The sequence below is a fragment of the Schistocerca serialis genome, chromosome 6 (genome assembly GCF_023864345.2).
Source record: "Schistocerca serialis cubense isolate TAMUIC-IGC-003099 chromosome 6, iqSchSeri2.2, whole genome shotgun sequence".
Lineage (NCBI taxonomy): Eukaryota > Metazoa > Arthropoda > Insecta > Orthoptera > Acrididae > Schistocerca > Schistocerca serialis.
Window position 1 is genome coordinate 407,052,119 of NC_064643.1, and position 18,314 is coordinate 407,070,432.

The 18,314-nt window shown below is 39.1% G+C and overlaps 1 protein-coding gene across 2 annotated transcripts in view; it reads right to left on the reverse strand.

The window, feature by feature from the left end:
• LOC126483779 (coiled-coil and C2 domain-containing protein 1-like) overlaps positions 1 to 18,314 on the reverse strand; it is a 129,613-nt gene that overhangs the window by 12,597 nt on the left and 98,702 nt on the right. Inside the window, exons 14-15 of one of the 2 annotated variants that reach the window (XM_050106936.1) lie at positions 9,856 to 10,007; positions 3,943 to 4,008 (exon numbers count right to left, since the gene is read on the reverse strand). In XM_050106936.1, the coding sequence (XP_049962893.1) occupies positions 3,943 to 4,008; positions 9,856 to 10,007 (218 nt within the window). The remainder of the gene's footprint in view (positions 1 to 3,942; positions 4,009 to 9,855; positions 10,008 to 18,314) is intronic. The other variant, XM_050106937.1, reaches the window with a different exon arrangement.

Below are 18,314 nucleotides of genomic sequence, written 5' to 3' on the forward strand. Positions count from 1 at the left end.
GTTTGCATATAAACTTGTATTACTGTGGTAGGCATGGGCTTCTTGTCCACCTTGGCTACAATAATGCGTTCACTACACTGTTAAAAGCAGCTTATTCGCGCTGCTATTTTTTTATTCATTATTAAACCTACTCCTGCATTACGCCTATTTGATTTTATATTTATAACCCTGTATTCACGTGAGCAGAGGTCTTGTTCCTCTTGTCACCAAACTACATTAATTCCCACTATATCTAACCTTAACCCATCCATTTCCCTTTTTAAATTTTCTAACCTACCTGCCCGATTAAGGGATCTGACATTCCACGCTCCGATGCATAGAATGTCAGTTTTCTTTTTCCTGATAACAACGTGCTCCGGAGCAGTCCCCACCCGAAGATCTGAATAGGAGAATATTTTACTGAAGAGGACGCCACCATCATTTAACCATACAGTAAAGCTGCATGTCCTTGTGAAAAATTACGCCTGTCATTTCCCCTTGCTTTCAGCCATTCGCAGTGGTCATTACCACCAAAGCAAGGCATGTTACAAGGCAGACTGTTGCCCCTGCAACTACTGAAAAGGCTGTGCTGCCGCTCTTCAGGAACCACATGTTTATCTGGCCCTTCAAGAGATACACCTCAGTTGTGGTTGCACTTACGGTACGGCTACCTGTATCGCTCAGGCAAGCAGGCTCCATATCATTGGTCCTCTTTCAGTAGACCTGTGTTTATTTTCTGTCTTCTCCTGCAGTTTCTGCATTCTGTTCTTTCATGAATAGTTGTCAGCACAAGCTAGTAGTCTGATCCCATTTCTGCACCTCTTTGAGATTTTACATTTGCAACAACACTTCTGTGGCTAGCATCCACTAATATGTTGTCTACTCTGTGTGGATTGGTCAAGTCATTTCCAGGTTATCTTATAATTTTTTCTGTGAGGAAAGTAGGTAATCAATCCATAGGTTTTCTGAAGTTGCCAGACTGACTTGTTTCATTCCATTGTTGCTGGAGGAATCGTGTGGGCTATGGAGGCCAATGTAGGATCTCAGAAAGGCCTGGCATTGGCATCACCTAGGAACATTTTCACAATGTAAAATGGGTGCGTCTTCATTTACTGATCCTAGGTCTTTGTAGAAACTATCTTTTTCATTATCATTTTTATCTTATGCAGGTGCATGGTACAACGTCATTTTAAGGCTGTGAACTTTCCTTTCATTCTTGTCCACCATATTTTTAGTAACAGCCGTGAAGTACATGATATTTCCTCTTATTCTGTTGACTACTGCAAAATCAACTCCAATTTGATGTTTACCTTCTTTATTTCCAGTATAGAAGTAACTGTAGAACTTATCATTATGCATCCCTATTACACACCATCTTATCTCTTGCAGTGCCACTATTTCTAGCCTGTACCTGTTCAGTTCGTCATTCAGCACTTTCAACACTCCAGTGATGTACAGTGATCTTATATTCCAAATGCCACATTCCAATCTGTGATTGTTCTGTGATATTCTAGCATTAGGCATTTGACTGCCTAGTGCCGTTTCCAGTGTTGTTCCATACTGAATCCAAGGCTATTTCTTGGCATTTCATAGCAACTGTCTTTTTTATGCTGGAAGGAGCTGAACCTACACTGAACCCCCAACCTGGAGGAGCAGGGTGTCCCATTTATTTTGAATCATCACCTTTGACCGAACTAGCTTGGGAGCCCCTACCAGTAGCAAAGCTACCCGTCATAGTTCTTCGGATCATCTGACCATGCAAACCCCAACACGAAGAAAAAGTGATGACACCAACCATAAGGTAGGGGTCATAGTTCAGCAGTTATAAATGTTAAAAATTACTTGTATGTCAGAAAATTCACCGCACTGTCTGTTATAACTTGGTGAAAATGGCACCTCAATATACGAATATTTACTTGTTCTGGATATAGTCGTGTTGGCTCCTCATTTTGTGTGTGGGCTACCCAACTCTTCAGGTGGATGTTTGACCACAAAATGCAAACTTTTTGAATACCTAATTTGTAAATGAGTTGGAACTACCACACTTGCTTAATGGTGAATGCAATGTTAGCATCTTATAGAAGACAGCCATCAAGTAATGAGAGAACTATATTTATATGTCACCTTTAATGCAATTTTCTCAATGGGAAAAAACACAAACTATGCAAATGTTTAGCTAAAAATTGTATGTAAAGTAAGAGTATAAGTCTGCTGTAAATGACAGACTCAAATTATTAAGGTTGGCCTGAATTTAATTCAGATTTAATTACAACTCTAATCTATCAACTATGCATCGTGATTTCAATAGTTACAAATATTTTATGAAATGTTTGAATTTTAATCAGAGCTACCTGATACCAGGTAAAAGCTCTTCTAATGTAAGAGGTTTATGTTGCACGACTTATGATAACAACTGAAACAATAAATGCATAATGATAAAAACGTCTTATTGAATGACTGTCATGCACGTATCGTGAGACTGATAGTTAATGACAAGAAATACTAAAATAATGTAGAAAGCATGACACTCAACTGAAGGAAAAAGGTCCCAGTTCATTCTCACGACATATTCTATAAGTTACATTATGAAGAATGTGTGTGAAATGATTTTAGCTACTAATCTGAGCATGCAGCAAAAAATTACATATCTTCCATAAATCGGTGTAAATATTAGCCAACACCGATGATACAGACACAGTTACAAGATTTCACATGGCAATGGAGGAGGAGTTTAACGCATCAGAATATGTTGATGAGGACGTAGGACTGACAATGAGTCCAAGACTAAATATGGGGTCAGTAATGGTATCTGGTTGTGAATTTGAGAAGACTGAAGAATTTAACTTCTGAGATTGACCATAACCTACAATAACGATACCTCGCGCAAAATTGAACAATGGGTAGAGACAGCCAACACAGCTTACTTTACCATAATGAAACTACTTTCTTCATGACTCTCTTCTCACACCACTAAATTAATCATCTATGAAACACTTAAGGCAAGTGCTCACGCATGCCTCAGAAACTAACAGTAAGGGATACTAACGTGTTAGATGTCTTTGAAAGGAAAGCAATCTGCAGAATAAAAGGTCTCTGTTGTGAAGGAGGAAGGTGAAGAAGATGACATAACAATGATCTTCGTACCATATGTAAAGAGTCACCTACCGTAGTAAGATTGGGATGGGCTGGGTGATACAGAGGAACCGAAGAAGATATGTCAAAGAAGATCTACAGAGATTGTGATAAAGGAATTAGATAGCAGTAGCAAGGAATCACGACATCTGCCAGAAAATTGCTGAAGAGGCAGAGGTCAACAATGGACTGTAGAACAACAAAAGAAGAAATAGAATTAAGAAAGTAAGTGTCCTACCCGAATATTAGCAAAATAGCAGTCCTTTTCTTCACAGAGGGCGACATATGAAAGTGATAAAAAAGAAACTAAATTAGTGCTTAATCAACAGTTTTATAGGTTGCTGGGTTGATTAGTGATAGTCCTCCTGCTGATATTTAATCCATAAGAGTGGGGGTGGAGATAGGAAGGGGCGATACATAAAGGTATCGAATGCTTGCAATTTCAACCCAGCCTGATACACCGAACTTAATACTTGGGCAAATAGGCAACACTGGGTAATTAGTTGGGAAAGAACCAGACAACCAGGAAACTTTTCCAATGAAATTAGTGTACTCCTTGTACTTTACTTCCTTCACAGGATGCAAATAGTTCTACTTATTTGAATCACAATTCCCAAATAACCACAATTATAAAAGTGCTAAACTTGAAGTGTTTATTGCTCACAAATGAAATTAAAGCAAAACATTAAAAGCAAGAAAGAAACAGACTTGTCCCAACACTTTCAAAGCCAGATAAAAAGCACTTTTCATTGTACAAAGAAATTAGTAACATCAATTTAACAACTTATTGTTAAGTTTCTGGTATTACTTCTAAGGTTGATGCAACTTTACCTGCAACTTATTGTCTTGCCACAGGTCTCTGGACAACAGAAGCAACATAAATTTCGTATCACTGACCTGCAATAGGAATTAACCCTAATCATGTCAACAACTTCAGCTTTATTATTAAGGGAAAAAGTACAGAAAATGAATGTTCAAGCCTGTTATGCTGCATATGGTTATTGAAGGGAAGCACAGATGACCTCCTGGGCTAATCTTGTACCTGAATACTTCATATATCATATCTCAAATGTCTTCCAGTCTCATGCAAGATGTACTTTACACAAGGTTGTCAAAAATACTACTTTATGTTTGGCCTTCTCCATTAAGAGAAATCCAAATTCACTACCATCATAATTCAAACATTTTTCATGTATCTTTAATTCATGCTGACGAACAGTGAAATAAAAGACAAACACAGGCAATAAATGAACACAGTTCCTATGATCGTTTATTTCAAACACTCCACATTTTAAGAGACTTAACTGAACAATGTAAGATCCAGTAAAATCAGATAGCCTTGGACTTCAGCTATCTCTATAATTTAAACTTCTATCAAAAACCATGCCACAAGTTATTTTATTTTCTGTACTATAAATTGATCTCTGGTATGATAGCTGAAACTTCAGTCGACAACACCTGCTGTTTATCTTCAGCTGTGCTTTATACAGTAATTAAATCTGCATTATTTAAATTTATAGTCTTGTCAGCATACAAAACATGCTTATGAAATCCCTAATTATCCATAACCAGTCATACTTCATGTTTCTACTACAAATGTTTGAAGACTACACTTGCATTTTTCAGACACATTTATTTAAAATTAATGTTTTGTATGTAGTTTTCTGAGGAACCTGTGGCACTGTCTGTGTGCAGAAGGATAATACAATAATTATAGTACATAGACCTCAAAAATCAAAGTTATGTGGGTGCCTACATTGCAATACAATATAAATACTTATCAGAGGCCACAGGTTGCTTTTATGAATCACATCCATATTATAATCTGCACCTTTAATATGCACAGATTAAACACTAGAAAGGTAACCTTTGCAAAGATCCTACATTATAATAACACTACCAACAGATTCGATTTACTTCTGATGTAAAACTATTCATAATAGTACTGGCAAACTGGTGGCTAGTGCAAGCTTGGAAAGTTATTGCAAGCAGCTGTGATGGTCCCAACAGGGAAGGCAAAGCAACATGGAAGCAAAAGCTGACAAGCAAAAACAAAAGTTACACCAATGGTGTGAAAATTTTCGAAGGAGAGAGACAATGCTGAGCTGAGTGGGTCTGAAATATCTACCAGAATGAAATACCAACTTTAAAAAACTTCACAGCTTTTGCTACACAGATCTGTACTTCAAGACTATCAAGGAAACCCTGAGAAAAAATATTGTCTGCCTACTGCATTTGGCTTTAAAAAGTGTCAAAAGTTTCAATAGGTGTGAATGAGAAAATGTAGTTGCAAAAAGGCACTTGTTAGATAAATAAATTTAAAAAAAATGAAACATTGGAATCAAAGCAGCCCAGTGGTTTACTTGAACAGAAAGTTAGTGAATTCATACACATTACAATGGGAATAAACATTGGCAAAGCAAAAGTGAGTGAGGAATATTGTGAAACAGAAGTGATTTTCAACATGTAAGTGTTCTGCTGAACAAAATTTCAGGCTATAAAACAGAAATGGACAGGAAAAAATATAAAATACATGGAAACCTAGCTTATTCCAAAATAAGTTAGAGAACATATTATCTTCCTATACTTAATTAAAAAGTGAAATGGAAGGAAGGAAGGAAGATCAAGGTTAAAAGCCCCATCAACATTGAGGTCATTACATGCAGAGCACAACGTTATATATAACCTGTCACTGTCACCAGCATTCTTATATTACAGAATCTTTGCATGTTACCCTGTAGTACACAAGCTACATGTATGTTACTTTATGAAAGATGCAGTAGATGTGATATGAGAAAGTAGACTGTGACCTCTGAAAGGTATAAATATTGTTATTTATCTATTTAATATTATCAGTCCCATAACTGTGAATATTTGAATCAATTGTGCGTTTTCACTTTCTGCACCTAGATATTGCCACATTCTGCTTCTAAATATTACCGAAGATGGCCCAGAAAGCAGTACATACAGAAACATTTATACTAAATTAAGTTCAAGTAAATCAGCTGGAAGATGGAAATGTACTAGAAACATTAAAGAAAAAATGATTACAGATATTTGAATATTTCAGCGTATATTCACAAGTGGTACGGTTTGTGTTAACAGAAGATGTTTGCATTCAAAATGAACATGGACAACATACATTCATACACTGGTTATCAGATTTATTTGACTAATTCTTAGTGACAGATCAGTACATGCAGGTAGTTAGCTGGAAAGAAAAGTTGCATAACATTTCCTCAGTGGTCAGACAACATCAAATCTGTGTTAAACTGAGGCTTTCAAAGATATTCACCATCATTTTTGTCAGGAGGTGACTGTCTTCTAGGATGGAGTCTGCATCCTTTATAGTGGCATACAAGCTTGTCATTTGCCATGTGTTGTTATTGGTATTCTAACTTCTACTGGAGAAGTGACGTCACTTGGAGAGAGGGATTCACATGTGCAAATGCAAAAATTAGCAATGAGGCAGAAACCCCCTCCCCCCAATCAAAATCCACCACCCCCACCCCAATCAGAATATTGAGAGCCATGTGAGGAGCTGAGACCAAGTCCAGCATCCCCTACTCAGATATGACACAATATCAACACTGAGAAAATTTTATACAAGGATGAGAACAATTTATAATATAAGGACGCTGCCATGAAAAACTCTGAAGTCATCTGAGAAACAAAGAGACAGAAAAAAAGAATGCCTTGACTGCACAAAAGATATTTTCATGGCATTACATTATAACAAAGGATAATATTTATAATTCTGAGTTAGTAGACTGATGAAAATTTTATCTTATTTGGACTACCTAACTTCAAAGAAGAAAGACTCTTTGATAGTAAGTTTCAAGATCTGTAAACATAATATTTCATTAATTGGCACTTACTTAATTTGCCATTTTTGATTAAACAATGGAAACCCGAGGTTGGAATATCAAGAATACAAAGAGTTGTTCGGAAAAGGAAACACACCCAAGTAAGCACACCTCACGCACATGACTGCCACCTCTGGCAGCTCAGATCAGAATGCAACTGTCTGGAGGGGGTGGGGTGGGGAAACAGGAAGGAGATGGATTAGCAGGGTATGGACGGACCGGGGGGGGGGGCAGTGCTTTCTAACAGAGCATGCAGGGCTTAGACTGCCAGCAGGCACAACATTGGGAAGCTGTTGAGGCAGGGCAGGAAGGTGGGAGAGGCGGGTAGCAAAACAGGAGTGAGAAAGGGGAAAGTTGAGTGGTTCCATTGGTAGAGGGCTACACACAAAGAGGATGAGAATAGGGAGGAGGTGATAGGACAGAGAGGGTGGAAAATATTGGGTTGAGGGTGTGGGGACAGCAGGCTATCATAGGTTGAGGCCAGGTTAATTTCGGGAGTGGAGAATGTGTTGTAAGGATGAACTCCCATCTGCACAGTTCAGAAAAGCAGGTGGTGGGGAGGATACAGACGCCACTCCCAGTCCCAACCCCTTGCCACAGGGATCATATGCCTGTACAAGACTCAGGTGCAATGTCTGCCTGATCTACCAACTCAGCACTTTCAATTCCAGTCTTTTCAGGGGCTTATCCTACCCCATTAGAAGTCAAGCCACCTGTGAAAGCAGTCATGTTATACAGGGTGTTACAAAAAGGTACGGCCAAACTTTCAGGAAACATTCCTCACACACAAATAAAGAAAAGATGTTATGTGGACATGTGTCCGGAAATGCTTAATTTCCATGTTAGAGCTCATTTTAGTTTCATCAGTATATACACCTACGTTCAATGGAGCACGTTATCATGAGTTCATACGGGATACTCTACCTGTGCTGCTAGAACATGTGCTTTTACAAGTACGACACAACATGTGGTTCATGCACGATGGAGCTCCTGCACATTTCAGTCAAAGTGTTCGTACGCTTCTCAACAACAGATTCGGTGACCGACGGATTGGAAGAGGCGGACCAATTCCGTGGCCTCCACGCTCTCCTGACCTCAACACTCTTGACTTTCATTTATGGGGGCATTTGAAAGCTCTTGTCTACGCAACCCCAGAACCAAATGTAGAGACTCTCCGTGCTCGTATTGTGGACGGCTGTGATACAATACGCCATTCTCCAGGGCTGCATCAGCACATCAGGGATTCCATGCGACGGAGGGTGGATGCATGTATCCTCGCTAACGGAGGACATTTTGAACATTTCCTGTAACAAAGTGTTTGAAGTCACGCTGGTACGTTCTGTTGCTGTGTGTTTCCATTCCATGATTAATTTGATTTGAAAAGAAGTAATAAAATGAGCTGTAACATGGAAAGTAAGCGTTTCCGGACGCGTTTCCGGACACATGTCCACATAACGTATTTTCTTTCTTTGTGTGTGAGGAATGTTTCCTGAAAGTTTGGCCGTACCTTTTTGTAACACCCTGTATATAGCAGCTCTGTTGCATTAATTGCACAGATTTTTATATTGATATAACAATCAAACAGCTGTCCACCAGAACTAACTGCCAAATTGTGGCCAAGAGCAAAGTACGTAGACAACTTTGTGGCACAACATGCAGCTGAGCATAATGTGCTTGGTTTGAATGGATGCTTCACTACCGTAGTCATCTGGATCCTCCCATCTACCAACAGCTTTTCTGAACTGCGGAAATAGGAGTTATCCTTAAAACACATCTCCACTCCTGAAATTATCCCGGCCTCAACCTACAGTAAACTACTGTCCCCACACCCTCCACCCAACAGTTTCCACCCTCTTTGTCCTGTCATCCCCTCCTTAGTCTCATCCCCTCACTGTCTTTGTATGCCATCCTCTACAAATGCACCGACCACATCTCCCCTTCCTCACTCCTCTCCTTTTTTTGCTCCCCATTCCCCACTTCCAGGCCCATGACCTCCTGACACTGCCAGTTGGCAGTCTAGTTTCTAAGCTCCATCAGATAGTACTCTTCTCTCCCTTCACCTATACCCTGCTATCCCTTCCCCTTTCCCACCCTCACCCGAGTGCTGCTTCCACTCTCTGTCACAGCTGCAGTTGCTGGAGACAGTGTTGTGTGTGTGTGTGTGTGTGTGTGTGTGTGTGTGTGTGTGTGTGTGTGTGTGAGGTGTGCTTGCTTGTGCAAATGAGTGTGTGTGTGTGTGAGGTGTGCTTGCTTGTGCAAATGAGTGTGTGTGTGTGTGTGTGTGTGTGTGTGTGTGTGTGTGTGTGTGTGCGCGCGCGCGCATTCCCTTTTTGAAAAAGGCTTTGGCCGAAAGCTGATGCGTAAGTGTCTTTTCTGATTAAGTTGCTCCTGAAAATTTTTTCATAGGCAACTCTAGCTGATTAAGTAGATACATGGATATAGTTGCAACAACTTAATGTTAGTGCACTCTTAGATACTGAGCTTACCAAATCAACAAAAATATTTGTTTACTGTTTATGTTCAATTTTCATTCTCTGACACATGAGCCAGAAAAGAGAATAAAAAGACTAGAAATACAAAACTCCTTTGTTTTTAATTTACACAATCTGTTCCATTTCCTCCATATAATTTCTTCTCAATGGAAATCTGGTGCTTCACACGTAAGTTTGTCTACCTATACTCTTACAGACAATTAAAAAAAATTGTAGTGATACTCAGTTTGCATCAGCAGCTTCCAAAGATTCTTCTATATCAAATGTGATGCACATAATTTCTACAATGAAGCTCTAACTTATAAACCACAGACAAAAACAAATGTTAGTAAGAAACAATATTCCTTAAATTCTGAAGCATAAACTTGAATAGTTCCAAATCTTACCCTCGAGACCACACTTCACATTTCAAGCTATGACGTTTAAATATCCTCTGACACGCACGAACATTCCGTTGTATTGTCAGTGGAAATGTTTGGTTGTACTGAGGATTGTTTGTGTCTTTTACTACTGCAGTTTTATCCTTTTGTGGATATTCCTAATAAAAAGAGGACACCAAATTTAATTCATTATAACACAACATCCACTTATCACAAATGTAAGATTAATAATTAAACATTTATGATTTACACAACTTTTCACATAATATATATTATTGTATACAGTTTATAAGACTAGTACATAAATGTTGTAGAAAAGTAAACAGTAATGAAAACAGAGTTTCATTCCCACCGAGAAGGAGGTCTTAAATGGGACAGTAAATTTTAGACTGGGAATGGATAGAGAAAAACATACACTGTGTAATTTTCTAAGATACTGTTTCAACATTTGCCCTCACCAAATTTGGGCAACGATGAAAAATCTAAAGCTGCATGCCCAGAGGCATACTTTAAACCTACTTCTGCTGTTTTCAGTATGTTGTCTCACTAAATATATGTGAAGCATTTAGTTTTGTAGAAATACTGGGTTTCCGACATAGACCAGTTCACCTCACATACTGGTTAATCATCCCGGTCGAATTTCCTGTGAAGTGGCAATGCTGTCTCAAAATGTTGGCTACACTGCATTTTATCGGAAAGTTGAGTGCAGCTGTTGTCAGTTGTTGTGAGAGGCTTTTATTGTTGAGTTGTTACAGAAATGGGGTAGCACAATGAATTGATATCGTGGAGTGTTACATAACAACAGGATCCATCAAGGAATGTTAAGAACTGTTTCAAGTACCCTAGACTGTGGTAGTACCTTCTCCCGCTTCTGGCTACAGAAGTGTGGCAGTTAGCTGTATAAGCAAAAGCAGCAAGCAGCCAGATGTTATCCGGAAAAATTTCACTGGCGCACTGGTGCGCCTAAGCCGTCAGATTCGTGTATGCGCAACAGGCCTGGAACTAGGGGGCGGGAGCAAACCGGGGTATCTACCCCAGGTGGTTTGGGGAGGGGGGGGGGGGAGGCCAAATTCATATTATTGAGGAAAAAAACGTTGTTTCACAAAGCGCCTAGCATCCAGCGTACGTTGGCCTATCGATTACTCATATGATTTTGAATGCATCCCTGTTGAACAAATTGTAAGTTGATTTTTTGAATGAAACGTAAGTTAATTTTTGAATGCGTGCATAGAGTACGTGATGTCTCTGGCAGGGGAATACCTGTCTCATCTAGAAGTAAACTTAACCTGCAGACAAAAGCGGACGGGTCTATATGAGCTGAGCAGAATAAAGCCGAACGGGTGAATGCCAATCACTGTTTATGTGGTTGACTGGGTTTGCAAACGATCAGCGTTGTTCTAATTACTAGCAAAATCCATAGGTTCAGACTACCAGAGTGGAAATAAACGACTAACAGAAATATGTATTGTCTTCTCCGTGTATCCAAGAGAATGAAATTTTGACAGAAAATTTTTGGCCAGACCGCTACACTACTAAGGGCCAGTTATACAGTCCCCGGCTAGCAGCCACTGAAGTTCTATTCTGGGAATAGCGCGGAAAACGCATTGTACGAACAGGTAATAACGCCTACCCAGAGAATAAATGCGGGATACTAAACCGGTGATTGTGGCAGGGTTAGTGAAGTTAACCAGAGAATAAGTTTTGACACTGGCAGGAATAGTTACAGAATTAGTTATGACAAGATTGATTGCTAGACAGAGGAAGGAGAAGAAACGGGGACCCACAAATTACGGAAGAATATGACAATTCCAAATTTATATAAAAATTTCGTACTACTACTCTTCGATCTCATGCTTCAGAACCTAGAGAGTATGAATGAAAAGTGAAACTATTTCCTAACATAAAACTTTTTGCTTTTAGTAGGCTTAATAGGCATGTGATATTGGTACTTCATGAATTATATTCTGTCGTGTTATAAAAATGACGATTTGAGGCAAAACAGTCTCATTTATTTGGTGTGTGTAACAATTGTTGCAACATTAGGTGGGCTTATTTTGTTTTATCTAGCAGACAGTGACAAAATACACATAATCAGATCGGAAAACCCCACCAGTCTTGGGTACTATTTGTATTAACAGCTTTTCTAGTATTAGACAACAACATTTCTTTTTTTCATGTAGCAAAACGTTCACAAACTTTGATGAGGTAATAGATTCTTTCCCAGAAAGGAAAGTATGCCACATAAAGCTCTTATCTTTACTCATTTTATGTATCCTATATTAAATTTTATGTCACACAAAACAGCAAGTTATTAGATAATAGGCAGTAAAAAGTGCAAATTTTCTGAAGAGTTCTTGTTCTCCCAATTACAAATAATCCCATTCACTATCAATTGCAAGATTTTTTTTAAAGAGGGGCAGGCTGTCAAACTGACCGACTGGGAGCAGGAGAGGCACCACAGGAGATTTTAATTTCCACTGGACTGAATATAGTTTGATGGCACCCATTACAATTACTCGTTTGAATTCCACAGAGCGAAATACAGAGGTGTGCGACGGAAGAATGCTGTGTGAAGAGGCGTGGCACTGCACTTCGGCACACTTCGACCAAATAACGCGTCTTACGTTCCCTCGAACATGTATGTTTTATGTATCTGACTCTTCAGAAAGATGTGAGCTACAAAATGAAGATATTTTTGAAAAATTCATTTTTTTAAATTTTTTGCGTCCTACCTCAAACGCTCGAGGGAGGGGGAGCGCCACTATCTAATATTGCCACAGTTCAGAAATAACGTAGATCCAGAGCTGATGCACAGAGCAGTCTGAGTTGCAGTGGGGGAGGTGGTAGTCTCCACATGGCCCGTGTTTACGTTAAGTGGTTTTGCTGTTTCCTCTTCGTTTGTTGCTCTCACATCAAATGAAAATAAAATGGATTTCTGTGGCTGGGACCTATCAAGTGAATTAAAATACATTCACATAATTATTAAAGGGTCTCCTGCATCGTCCCCTACACTCCTCTGAGTATGGGACCTCATCATCATCAAAATATGTTATTAGTTTCAGATTTTATTTTGTTTCCACCTTTCTGACAGTCAAGCGTTAATTGCCTTGCAGAACAATGAAGTTATTTTTTGTCGGTTTTTTAAAGAAATTTGACTTATTAATCTTTTCCACTGAGGCAGTCAATTTATTTGAAACAAAGTGTTTAATTCCACACTATTGGCTAGTTTCAACTGTTCGCTGTATTTCAAGTTCATGTTTTCATCTTCTAGCATGTATGGCATTATGCCATCATAAAGAACCAAACATGAGATAATACAGTACTGGTACTCAAAGAAAATTTACATCTGAATCTGGACATACGAATGTGCACTTTAAGCCGAATTATGCATTTTAGTATGGTCCACAAAATTCCCATGCTCTTGGAGTATCCTATAATGTCTTGTTTCTTTTATGACATAATGTAAGATGTTTTAATGTTTTAGACGTACGAACATACGGGCTTCCTACGCCATCGTGACTGCGCAAGTGCGGCGACTCACTGGCACCGGCTGAAGCGAATCTATTTCTACCAGGTCGCGGGAAAATATTCCGAATGGTTGTTTGAAAAGCATTCCTTTCAAAGAAAATTTCCTTTTACGCAAGATGAATGCTGTGCACAAATGTCCAATGAATTACTTAAATCACAGAGCGTTTGATTCTCAATCAAAAATAAAATCTTTGAGGACGACCACTTCGAATATTTTCAAGCCCAGAAGATCAGACATTTATGTCGTTAAAAATTTTACTAGCACATTTGTGTGATGTATCTTAAAGCATAACACGCGCAAAAAATATCATTATGTGTGAAAGCTTAGCTTCCCTTGCAGCTTATTAATCTTACAGACCAATGTTATACATCTTCATCTACATGGTTACTCAGCAATTCACATTTAAGTGCCAGGCAGAGGCAAGACTATGTATATTAAGTTAAACCATCACCTTTTCCTACTTGTGTGTTCGCACTACTTAACAGTGATGTTACTATTGGCTGACTACATCACGTGTCCTATGATCTGAATATCCTCTGTCATCGGCTGGCGAGATTGCTTGACATGAGCTGCGACTGGCTTAAAAAAGCGCATCGCAATATCGATTTCGAATCTGAATTTATTCTTTCGTAATATGAAAATATGCAGTGTACATGTTGCTGCGCATCAGACAATTTTTCAAAACTTGTTTTTTCACCTGAGTTTTCTAAAGTACAGGTAAATTCTACGCCGGTATATAAAACCACAACCACTGAAAGAACTTGTAAGTTTTACAATTCCAAGGAAGAGTATAGTGTTACTTAACACAAAAAAAGTGTATCTTCATCCGGGAAAAAGTGTTTTTAACCAGAAAATCCGGGAATTTTTTTCCTCGTCCATGTATAAACCCTAAAACAGGTACCTACATCATTTTTTATGTTACTATTATCTATTCTTTTTTTAGTTAGTTCACTGTTACTTGAAACTCGGGCATGAGACATACCAGTTTTATGTGGGACATCCTGTAGTACCCATAATCATAGACAGTCAAAATTCTCCGTACAGTAATAGTCTACTGATGCATGTCAAACTGGAACTACGATAATTAATTTAATGTCTTGATTTTAACATTACAGGTTCTAATCAGGGCTGTGTTTGAGATTCACAGAAATTGGTGAATTTGCAAACTGGAGACAGAAGGAGAATAAACAGGACAATATAAAAAAATGCCTGACAGCCTATGACCCAGTGTTAATACACATGCTGTGGCTAATACAAGAATCAATATGGAACACTGACCCATTGCGGTTAACATTTTAAGCAATTCTGCAATCCATGGGCTACTGTGGTGCTGCATGTGTGTCCGCAGGTGTATAAATCAGTGTAGTTTTGCACCTGTAAACCACCTGTTTGTACAAGTATCAAGGCCTTAAGTTTTGTTTTCTTGAACTAATTGTCAGTAACATACATTGTTTGAAGTGGCAGATAATAAAAAGAGTGGGAAGACTGAAAAATTTACTGAATGTATTATACAAGAATATAATGAAGATTTCTGAAATCTCAAAAATGCAGAAACTTGCCTCTGTGATGACTTTGTGGATGCTTAACTTCCAACTATGTTATGTGGCAGTGCAAAATCTGAAATTGCAGACAATGATGATGAAACTGATGATGATCAAGAGCCTACCTGGGCAGAAGTAAATAAACCAGGTGAGATTTGCCACAATGAACCACTTGACATGCAGTGTTATCTGAAACTTCCTGACAGATTAAAACTGTGTGCCGGACCGAGCCTCGAACTCGGGACCTTTGCCTTTCGCAGGCAAGTGCTCTACCATCTGAGCTGTTGGTGGCATAGATCTCTAATCAAAACTTTAGTTTAGTTAAATACGATGGATGGCTGAATTAAGTGGCAGAAGGGAGTAAGAGAAGTATCTATATGGAGGATTTCCAGTCTAATTCCAATTTGGAGTCCTGTCTTAGCTCGAATATCAGTGGTTGGAGCTTCTGGGGAGGATAGGAACCTGGCAGTTGGGGTGGTTGGGGAATTGGTAGACAGTGTGGCATAGCTGAGTAGAAGCTGCTGGTGCTGAAACTACAGGGTAAATCACAGGCTCTGCCAGAAGACTGCCTACTGGGCCCGTTGGGTCTATAGTTGAGTTGGTGTAAGAAGATCCCTGACTATCGCTGTGGATTGGGCATAGCAGTTTCACACGTCTACCTGAACCATTTACATAACACAATTTTGTAAATGTCTTTGTGGTAATGCCTCATTGTTGCCAAAGCTCTATGGGCAGCTATTCTTTCCACCTACAACCAACACAACAGTGCTGCCAGCTGTCATGGATCATCTTACATCAACTTGACTGTAGCAGTCACAATGCTGTTTGTGACACTGAACCATACACAGTTGGTGCATCGAAGTTGAATCATGGTCAAGCTAGATCCCTATAGAGATCTGCACCTCCAAGAGGTATAACCAAGAAAATTAGTTCATTCAATTGTTTTCACACACTACTGAATTTGATCTGACAGATTTAGGGCAGGCATGTCAGTTTATTACCATAGAGTAGGCCCTAAAGCAAGATTGTACAATTATTTCAATATGCTGGGTTCCTAGGAAAAGCTCCATATAGTGGTGGACTGTGATGTGACAAAATCTCATGACTGGTATTTTGGAGAAGGAAAAGCTAAGACCTGGTCATAAGCCCAAGATGAGGACCTTCATGAAATGCCTCCTTGGAGTTGACATTCAGTGGGCCACAGACTGAAAGCTGTACCAAATGCCAAAGCACATAGTGAACTGGAGTAACGGTCAGCTCCATGAAGCCTAGGAGCCCCTTGTTACCTACAAGGAAATGGATGACACTGAGGATTGAGCCCTGGGGTACATAATTCAATCTGCAACTGTGGGGAGCTGAGGTGTGTTCAGATTCTAACCCTGAATGTTTCATGGGACAAGAAGCTGTAGATAAATGTGTCACTAATGGGCCACAAATCTTCAGATACAGAGTATGGTAAGATATGATGGCATCAGGCAGTGTAATGCACTTTATGCTGATAGGGGAGCATCAAAAAGTTGATATCTGAAGGCAATACAGTCCAGAATGACATGAGAATCAGACAAAATCACTATGAACATTGAGGGGAATCATCCCATTGATGCACCAAGTTGAAGATATCTGTGATAAAGTTCGTATGGAAATTTTTCGATCTCCCCTTACACAACAAAGAAAACTGCTGTAAGATTGCATTTAGTAAAGACTAGTTGCATAGTCGTATCTAATTTGACCATGTAGTCGATTGTGGACTGGCTCTTCTGGATGCTGAACTCTAGTAGGTCAATAAATAGCCCTATGACTTGAGGGATAACACAACTGAGTGTGCATCATCCTATGAAGTAATTTACATAGCACACAAATAAGGTTGATTTGTTGGCAGCCTTCAATGGAAGCTGTGTTCTTTCCTGGCTTAAGAAACAGTATAAGCTGTTCTTTCCCTTTCAGAGAAATTCGCTCTAAGCCAGACAAAATTTAACCTCTAGACACAATTTAATTTCTGGGAAGATGAATTTTATGATCATAATCTACATCTACATACACACTCAGCAAGTCACTCTACAATGCATGTTGTAGGGTACTTTATACCACTACCATTTACTCCCTTTGCTGTTTCACTCGCCTCTGTATGAGCACTAATTTCTCTTATTTTGTCTTTGTGATCCTTACACAAAACATATATTGGTGGCAGTAGAATCATTCTACAGTCAGTCACAAAATCAGTTCCCTATATTCTGTCAATAGTGTTTCACGAAGCAAAGTCATCTTCCCTCCAGTGATTCCCATTTAAGTTCATAAAGTATTCCCATAATACTTGCACATCAATGAAACCCACCAGAAATAAACATAGCAATATGCTTCTGAATTGCTCAACGTCTTCTTTTAACCCAACGTGGTGGGGGTCCCAAACACACAAGCAGTAACTAAGATTGGATCTTACAAGTGTTCTATAAGTAAGTTCCTTTATAGATGAGCTACCCTTTCCTAGAACTCTTAGAAGTTGACAATTCATCTTCTCTACAACAGACCTTACATATTTGTTCCATTTCATATCACTTTGTAAGGTTACACCTAGATAGTTAATTGACATTACTATCAAGCAGCACACTACTAATATTCATGCATTTTTCTTAATACTCATTGCACCAAATAGAAATCCTGCCTAAGTCATCTTGTATCATCCTACAGTGCTCAATGCTGTCAGTTTCCCATAAAATACAGCATCATCAGCAAACAGTCTGGGATTGTTGTTCACCCTACATCTCGTATCATTTATATATTCAGGGTCTCCCAGGAGGAATGGCCAATCTTCAGAGATCAGACAAGAATAATCATGAAGCAAAAGTCTCTGGTAAATGTGGGCTCTAAAATGTATACCTATGAGGAGTTTTTCTATCTTCGCTACTGTGAAATATCTCTCTTCTACAGAACAAGTGCTCATAGTTCTTAAGGTATGCATTTTACAGCTCATGATTACTGCACAGTTATTCTCATTTTGGTCAAATGGTTCAAATGGCTCTGAACACTATGGGACTTAACTGCTGAGGTCATCAGTCCCCTAGAACTTAGAACTACTTAAACCTAACTAACCTAAGGACATCATACGCATCCATGCCCGAGGCAGGATTCGAACCTGCGACCGGAGCAGTCGCGCGGTTCCAGACTGTAGCACCTAGAACCGCTCGGTCACTCCAGCACTGGCCATTTTGGTCAGTACTACCTTTTCCCAAAATATGAAAAGCAAAGAGCTTGCAGTAGAAGAGATTTGTTTCAGATTATTGAAGGCAATGATGTGATTGAAGCTCTACAGTTTGCATTTTAAAGGCCATGTTTACTAGACTATTTTGCTTTGAATTATCATTCCTGTCACACAGTGAAACTTCAATTCTGTATTCTCC